The 9,375-nt window shown below is 38.6% G+C and overlaps 1 protein-coding gene across 1 annotated transcript in view; it reads left to right on the top strand.

The window, feature by feature from the left end:
• PBRM1 (polybromo 1) overlaps nt 1-9,375 on the top strand; it is a 154,888-nt gene that overhangs the window by 58,812 nt on the left and 86,701 nt on the right. Inside the window, 3 exon segments of the mRNA XM_017862427.1 lie at nt 2,575-2,716; nt 4,512-4,609; nt 7,576-7,582. Of these exon segments, the coding sequence (XP_017717916.1) occupies nt 2,575-2,716; nt 4,512-4,609; nt 7,576-7,582 (247 nt within the window).

Below are 9,375 nucleotides of genomic sequence, written 5' to 3' on the forward strand. Positions count from 1 at the left end.
GGTTTTGCCATGTTGCCCAGGCTGGCCTCAAACTCCTGAGCTCAAACAGTCTGCCCGCCTTGACCTCCCAAAGTGCTGGGATTACAGGCATGAATCACCACGCCTGGCCTTGATCAGTAGGATTTACGGTCCTTTTATTTAATCCAGACTTTGGAGGTCCTGTATACAAGTAGGATACAGAAAATTAGTTTATTTGGTCTTATTAAAATAACATGGAAATTAAGACTGACATTCATTAGGGAAATAGCCTAGAAATATGTCTTTTATATTCTTTGCCTTGAGAAAAGGTAGTGATAGTCTTGCAGATGTTAAGAAGTTCCCTGTTCAAATTTATGAACAATTTTTGTTCTTGGTTTCCTTTCTCCTTCATTCTTTTTTTTTTTTTAATTATTTAAATAGTCTTACTACAGTAGCTTAGTTCAAAAGTAGATAAATTCTTAGCCAGCTCAGTCCCCTGCCAGCACAGCCTTCCTCCAAGTTGAAATTTTCTAATATAAACTTTGCTTTAAGTCAGTAATATCTCTCCTTCCCTTTCTAATTTATGACAATTGTGTGGCACACAGGGGAGAGTAAGGAATAGGGAAGTTATTGAAGCCCAGCACACTAAAGTTCTGAAGGGTCACCTATTATATCTGATATTGCTGCCTTCCGAGGATTGTGAGCCAGTGGTGCCTGACAGGAGCCTTACTGTGCCTACGATCCCTTCCATTGTGGTCTACAGAGCAACAGGGAAGTCTAGGGGCAGTGCTATTCAACAGACTTTCTGCAATGATGAAAATGTTTATCGTCAATATTCCAGTGTGATAGACAGTAGTCATATGTGGCTATTGAACACTGGAAATGTGGCTAGTGCAATTAAGGAATTAGATTTTAAGTTTTATTTAATTTTAATTTAAATATCCATGCATGGCTAGTGGCTACTGTATTGTACAGTGTACCCCTAGGAAGATCTATTGGCAGAAGGAAGACAGTTGAGTTTCCCCAAAAGCAATAAAAATGGAAAAGTAAGCAGGAACTAGATAGTGTGTACTCCATATGCTACCTTCTGCTGTACTGGGATTTGTCCCCTCTATTTTTTTTTTCTTTTTCCTCCCCTACTACCCTTGATTAATAGTAATCTGATAAATATCTGCAGGTTTGTTATTCGTTGTCATTTGCAAGTTTGAGTTTTCTGTCTATTTGAGGGTGTTGAGAACATCTAGCACTCCACCCTTTGAGTTGACGGGAATAAGTGTGAGGCTGTAATTTGAACTCTAGGTGCTAGCTACACAACCTGGTACTGAGAGCTGAATTTGTTCTTAGTTATTATTTGCTTCATCACAGAGATGTTCTCTAATATTCATCTGTTGGAGCACAACACAGAATCTGAATATGATTTTGGTAAATTTTAAATAAAACATGCAGATGCCATTCTTTTTTTTTTTTTTTTTTTTTTTTTTTTGAGACGGAGTCTGGCTGTGTTGCCCAGGCTGGAGCGCAGTGGCGCGATCCCAACTCACTGCAAGCTCCGCCTCCTGGGTTCACGCCATTCTCCTGCCTCAGCCTCCCGAGTAGCTGGGACTACAGGCACCTGCCACAACACATGGCTAATTTTCTGTATTTTTAGTAGAGACGGGGTTTCACTGTGTTAGCCAGGATGGTCTCCATCTCCTGACCTCGTGATCCACCTGTCTCGGCCTCCCAAAGTGCTGGGATTACAGGCGTGAGCCTCTGCGCCCGTCTGTGCAAATGCCATTCTAAGAGAAAATGTATTTATTCTGTGAAGCTGTTTATGCATGTTATTGTTAACTATCTTTGTGATTTTGGTGGTTAACATGCAAATGCTACAGTCAAAAGATTTAAAGTCTGTCCTGTCTAAATCCATATAGTGTTACAGCAAATAGTGACTCTACTTTGTACAAAGTACAGAAGGTCTTTATGATAGTAGATATAATAAAAATGATTGTGTTTAAGGGAGATACTTGAAATCTTAAGACTTTTAAGTAAAAATCCCAACTTTAAGCTGTCATTTGTTATGTGTTTATGTTGGAAGAATAGAAGTGAATGGACTCTGACATATCTGTCTCTCTTTTACCATCATAAGACCACTCTTTATTGTTTATAAATACTTTGCACTGTCAGTACTGTCTCTTTAACCCCTTATGAACTAGAATGGTCTTTTGTTTTCAGAAATGGGTAGATCACCGTGATTCTTCATTGAGGTCACTTAAAACCTCCCTATTTTTCGTACCTTCATAAGGTTCACTTATTAACTATTATCAGGATTTTTCCATTAGGGTTTTTTCCAAGTAGAATATTTGCTTTGTAATTGACCACTTTACTAGGTCCTCTTATTATTTCTTACAGTGTTTTAGTTTATTCTTTTGGATTTTCAAGTAAATTGTCATATTATCTTAATGTAATGGTGCTTTTGCCTCCTTACTTTGTATCTCAAAAGTCGTTTTTAAGTTCCTAATCAGTATTACCAGTGAAGATACCATCTAGTGCTTTTTAAGATTTTGCATTGGACTTTCAGGAAGAATGTTTCATAATTTTCATGACAGAAAATTCAAACAATTTCTTTGTCTTTCACAGAACAAAACTGAAGAATCAAGAATATGAAACTTTAGATCATTTGGAGTGTGATCTGAATTTGATGTTTGAAAATGCCAAACGCTATAATGTGCCCAATTCAGCCATCTACAAGCGAGTTCTAAAATTGCAGCAAGTTATGCAGGTTTGATTTGTTGTTTTTGCTGAGTTTGTTGTATATATGATTAAAATAATTTTGCATGTTTTGAGTGTGTTCTAGTAAGATGTGTGATTCCCCCCCACCTTCAGCAGTAATATTACATCATTTGGCTGGGTGCGATGGCTCACATCTGTAATCACAGCACTTTGGGAGGCCAAGTTGGGAGAATCACTTGAGCTCAGGAGTTCAAGACCAGCCTGGACAGCATAACGAGACCCCCCATCTCTACAAAAACTGTAAAAATTAGCCGGTCCTGATGGCACATGCCTGTAGTCCCAGCTACTCAGGACACTGTGGTGGGAAGATTTCTTGAGCCTGGGAGGTGGAGGTTGCAGTGAGCCGAGATTGTGCCACTACACTCCAGCTTGGGTAACCGAGTGAGACCCTGTCTCAAACAAACAAACAAAATATATATATATATATATATACACACACACACACACACACACACACACACACACACACATAGAGAGAGTTTATATGTTATACTTACATATTATAATATGTATTTATTATGTATTTCATCCACAAGTACTGCTGAATATTTTTTTGGAGTTGTCATGGCTATATAGAGTAGAAATAATAGTTGAGATGGGGTTAGCTTTCTGATTGGAGGAAGCAGGGATTGGTCCCTGTACAGTTATTTTGGGATTCTCATGAAGTCAGCCTCCAATCACAGATGATATTCCATCATTTAGAGTTTATTCCTGTGGTTCTAGACTTTGTTAAGGTAGGACTGATTCTATGAGAAAGGACATCTGAAAGCGAATTAATCTTTGTATATTGTCTGTAAATTTATCAGATCCTTTCTGAGAACCCTTGGAAGGATGTCTCAGGTCATGGTTCATCTACAGGTTTTGAGATGAAAAGGTAGATATGAAATACAAATTGGGTCTATCTGACAGTTTTTGGTAGAATCTTTCTGGAAAGGCAAATCTCTGAACAAGGAAGCAACAAAGGCAATTTTAGATCACCCATAGAGTCTTCATTTTATATGATTAACACTGAACCTTAGTGCTAAGTCTTTCAGGTGTTACCTTTTTAGTACTCTGTACATTCCCTAAGCCTGCTGTGCTTGGACTTTCAGCTCTGTTTGGCAGAGGGCCTTTAAAAATGCATGTGTTGAAAAGTAGATCTTCTTTCACTTCTTGCATTAAACTTTATTCTTAGCCACACTGCCCCTTAGAAGTCAGAAGTACCAAAGGCCCTCTGAGTTGGTTTTGCTTAAATAGGGCCAGAGCAGGATGCTTCTACAACTTGCCTAGCCATTTTTTAGCCTACTCTTTTTGTCATGCAGGCTTTTGTTAACATTAGTTTTTTAAAATTTTTTTTTTTTTTTTTTTTTTTTTTTTGAGGCAGAGTCTCGCTCTGTCGCCCAGACTGGAGTGCAGTGGCCAGATCTCAGCTCACTGCAAGCTCCGCCTCCCGGGTTTACGCCATTCTCCTGCCTCAGCCTCCCGAGTAGCTGGGACTACAGGCGCCCGCCACCTCGCCCGGCTAGTTTTGTATTTTAGTAGAGACGGGGTTTCACCGTGTTAGCCAGGATGGTCTCGATCTCCTGACCTCGTGATCCGCCCGTCTCGGCCTCCCAAAGTGCTGGAATTACAGGCTTGAGCCACCGCGCCCGGCTGAAAATGTTTAATGACTCTTTCATTTTGTACATCCTGCGTGTGATTGTATTTTTCTGAGTGAATCCGATATGTCTAGCTCTTTAACATTCATATATTCAGAGGAGTGTTTGGCAGCATGAGCTCGACTCCTGAGATCTGCTCTGTTTTAGGCAAAGAAGAAAGAGCTTGCCAGGAGAGACGATATTGAGGACGGAGACAGCATGATCTCTTCAGCCACCTCTGATACTGGTAGTGCCAAAAGAAAAAGGTATATACTCTTCTTATAGCTGAGGGCATCTCAGTTCCTATTTATTTTGTTTTAGATAGGTGAAGAAAATAAATATTTTTTAAGCTATCAAGTTGTAAGCTTTAAATATATGGTAATGTGTTGTCTTTTAAAATTCATTTGCAATTGGATGATTAGCTTTTTTTTGTAAAAGTGCCATGTTACTTTTAGATGACCCAGATGCAAATGACTACTACATACGTAGCTTGGCAAAACATGTTATTCTTTTTGCCGTCTGGGGTTTTTTTTTTTGTTTTTTTTTTTGTTTTTTTTTTTAAGAATGCCACTTAAATCTAACTTGGGTAATTTCTACATGGTGAATTACAAAGATGCAATTTGAATTAGGAAAGGTAAGCAGAAATTTGATACTACCACTGCAGTGAGGTAAGCTATTGGGTCCTACCGTTTGTTTGTCCTTGTTCACCTCATCTTTGTTTGCCATTATAAGAATGTCAGATTATAAAATAACAAATCATAACTTCTTATAGCTCATAAAATGTTGAGCTAGATTTTTGGGTTTTTTTCCTATCTAACCTTTCTCTCAAGTTCCCTAACCTTTTCTCCTCACGGGTTTTGTGGAAGGGGATCTTACTGTGAGATTCCGAAGCTGGGATCCTATAAGGAATTTTGCAAGACTATCTCTCTCCATACAGAGTTTCTCTCGCCTGATCGTTGTGGAACACTGTATTCTCCTTTAATTGTGACTGCCTCACCATCTTTGCAGCAATAGTCAATCCAGGGAAGATACCTTCAATAAGGAATAAGCTAATCACTAGTAGCAAGGCTTGGCAGATTCAAAGTTGAATGAAGTCTTTAGTAACTGTTGACACAGTCTGTATATGCGTTAAGAGATCCACTAAGAAGAATTTAAAAAGTAGTTTAGAAAAGAGAAGCTGTCCTGCTTTCCTTTTTATAGATAGCATTTTGGAGAATTTTTTAAGCTTTACCATAGTAACTAAATTGATTGGTATAACCTGAGATGTGAGTCTCCTCCATTACTGGCCTATGAATTTCATCCTTCCAAGTTCTTAATTCCTTGTTATACCAGGGACAGCAGAGGAAAAGTGTGAAACCAGATCAAAGACATCAAGTCAAGAACAACTTTGAGTGTAATTATGTAACTACTACAGCATCACCTGTGTTTTCCAGATCAGTCACCTATCAGAGATAAAAACTTCTCAGGCAAAAGAAGGTAATGGAGGCAAAAGTGATGGTACAATTTGTGCCAACACTGGATGAAAAGAAAGATCTTAAATTAGTTGAGTATTAAGAAAACAGTTCCAACGAAGCATTAGCCCAGGCCAGATACTAAAAAATTACTTATCTCTGTGGCTAGTAGTCTGTGGGACACCCAAATAAGTTAAAAGAAAGTTTTTGGCCAGGTGCAGTGGCACACACCTGTAATCCCAGCACTTTGGGAGTCCAAGGCAGGTGGATCACTTGAGGTCAGGAGTTCAAGACCAGCCTGGACAACGTGGTGAAACCTCGTCTCTACTAAAAATACAAAAAATTAGCCAGGCCTGGTGTTGGTTGCCTGTAATCCCAGCTACTCGGGAGGCTGAGGCAGGAGAATCACTTGAACCTGGAAAGTGGAGGTTGCAGTGAGCCGACATTGTGCCATTGCACTCCAGCCTGGGTGACGAGCAAAACGCCGTCTAAAAAAAAAAAAAAAAAGGGTTTTGCCCTAAAACCTCCTGTAAAAAGACAGTTAAGCATTATGTTCTTAAAATAAAATAAAATAAATCTTACTTCAGACAAAAAGTCTGTTTATGAACAGGTTTCCTAGGAATTGTTTTGTACAAATGAAGTGAAAAACACAAATAAAAGAACCATATAGATCATGCACTACAATAATAAAAGAATCTGGGTTTGAAATGTAGCTAATCTTGGCCACAGAAGTCAGGGCTGAGTTTTCCAAGTACCACTTGTCTTCTAAGTGCTGCTGTGATTCTGCCTTCGCCTTTTTTTAATACCAAAGAATGTGAGAAAAATTGATTATGGGTATATTCTCTTCATTCTGGGGGTGCATTCTTCCAACATCTGTCTTCCTTGTTGAAATGTTTCAAATATTATCTTTGGACTGAATAATCTTCTTTTTCTTCAACCATACATGGTTTATACATGACCCTCCAATGTTGCTTGTTTTGTTTCTCTTTACATGTAATGTTTGTTTCTGCTTTCCCAGGAACACTCATGACAGTGAGATGTTGGGTCTCAGGAGGCTCTCCAGGTGTGCAGTCCTTTTTTATGCATAAACATTCTTTTAAAGTATATCTTCTATGGCATGATCAGTACTGATTAGGTGAAAAGTGAAGCCTTAAGCATGTGAAAAAAGTCTTTATTGGGGTGCCAGTTTATTTTATGAATAAAGAAAGCAGTACAGTTTAAAAAATCTTGTTAGCAAAATAAATTCAGAATTAACCTAGTTCAGGAATAACCTTAATTTGTTGCTAACTTTGCCAGGGACAGAAAGCCCCCTCACCAATCATTGTTTGTGGCTGTGTTTCTGTAGCAAAAGGTAGAAAGTGGCAGTGCTGGTGCAGGACTGGCAGGTGCTGATTCCCTTTCAGGGATGCCTTTTACAGATTAAGGGTGGTGGAGGGATCAAAATCAGCTTCATAGTCCAGTGACATTAGTGCATGTGGACACCTATGCGTTGGGTCAGTGCTTCTTGAGCATGAATACATTTCCTCAGTCTCTGATCTTGTTCATGTCTTTTATAAAAAACATTCTTTTGCATGTTACTTATGATTTCAAAACAGCCCCTTGTGTAGTGCTTTTGTTTTCACATTTGCCATCTGATGTTCACAGAATATCAGTTACTTATAGAACACTAAACTCTGCTCTTACAGTTCGTAAAGGAGAACGTTTAGTCATCTCTTTTATATGCCAGGAACATAGAGGCCAAGGAAAGAGGCAGGTTGAAAACAAATGAAGTCATTTGGAAGCAAGGTAGTAAAATAATTGCATAAGGTACAGTAGTAAGCAGTTGTGTAGGATCGTTGCATGATTGCCCAGATAGCTTTAGGAAAGATTATTTTCCCACCGTACTTTCCCTTGAAAGTTCAGTGTCTTGAGCTTACTCACATGTTACTACCATATGTATTCCACTCAGTAAAATTGCTATGTTATCATTGTCATCTTCCTAATATTTTCCAAAAGAAAATTTTCTTAATTAAATGGTAAATTTAAGAAAAAGACCATGATTGTCTTCTTTCATATCATTCATAATGTATGGCATTAAAACTAGGTGGTAGTGGAAATAGAAATGGGGGACATCATTGGGTAGTATTATAACCCTGAGTTCTAGAGCCTGACTGCCTAAGTTCCAATCCCAACTGTTCTTATTAGCTGTGTAATCTAAGCCTCATTTCAACTTTATCTGTAAAACAAGTTAATGACAGTACCTTCATGGGATGGCTGTGATGACCCAGTTAGTTAATATGTTTAAAGCTCTTAGAACTGGGTCTGGATGCAGTGAGTACTCAGTAAATGTAGCTGATTATTTTCTTGAAGTAGCGCCTATTAACATCAGGACTTGATAGATTTTGGTTTTGTTTTTAGTCAGATGTTACTTGTCTGGGAATACTCATTGGAAAAGATGAATGAAAAGGTTTTATTTCTTGAAGACTTGAAGGTGAAGTATAGAAAGCCTTGTAAAAGAAAGAACCTTTGGGTTTACTTAGCTTACTAGTAAGCACAACTGAAGCTCTTAAGGCTTGGGAGCTAAATGCTGGGACAACTTAAAGCCTGTAAACAGGGTTGACTTTGATTAGAGAGGCCATTGGTAAGTACCAACTGTTTTTTTTTTAGGAAACAAGGTCTTGCTCTGTTGCCCAGACTGGAGTGCAGTGGCTATTCACAGGTGTGATCGTGGCACATTGCGGCCTCAAACTCCTGGGCTCAAGTGATCCTCCCACCTCAGCCTCCTGAGTAGCTGGGACTATAGGCATGCATCACTGCGCAGGGCCACGCCAACTTTTGGGAAAGGAAGGGTCATAAAAGCAGCATGGTGATTATCAGCTGATTCAAATGTCTGTTCTGGTTATTTACTTTATGGCCTTAGGCATTCATTTGCTGTCTCTAAGCCTCAGTTTTTACATCTACATAGTTGGGGTAATAATTGCACTTGATTCTGAATTTGAAGATTAAATGAGAGTGCATAGTGTTTAGCATTTGGTAGAAGTATTAGTAGCTATAATTTACAACTGTATATAGGAATTGTGTGTGTGTATTTGTAAATATTAGTATATGTAGTAATAGTAGCTTTAGAGGAAGAATATTGATAAGGGTATTTGACAGAGTGGTCAGCCACCAAGTATGAGAGCCAAGGACTAACATTGTGGCACAAAATATTAAAAGGAAAATAGCATGTAGAAGGGCTGCGGAAGTCTTCTAGAAATTGCTGATCAGCCAGGGGGAGAACAAGTGACTGATTTAGGTGTTTCAGGTTGGGTTGGATTCCGCAGGATAGTGTTGATGGTGATCCTGGAAAATCACATTTGCCATCTCACATCAGGAATTCAGAATAGAGCCTCTGCTAGTGCATAAACTTTGTGCCAATTAGAAAAAGCAGCCATTTCTCAAGACAGTTGACTTGCATCAATTGGAAAATTGTTGTAATACACTTATTTTGCTAGCACAGGACCCTTTATGTCCCATTTCCTATGAAATTCTAAAATTGTAGTGTACTTACTACAACAGTATCTATGATCTAAATTTTTGTCCTCCTAAGTATTTTTTTGTCT

Source organism: Rhinopithecus bieti, unplaced genomic scaffold (assembly GCF_001698545.2).
Source record: "Rhinopithecus bieti isolate Rb0 unplaced genomic scaffold, ASM169854v2 scaffold_64314, whole genome shotgun sequence".
Lineage (NCBI taxonomy): Eukaryota > Metazoa > Chordata > Mammalia > Primates > Cercopithecidae > Rhinopithecus > Rhinopithecus bieti.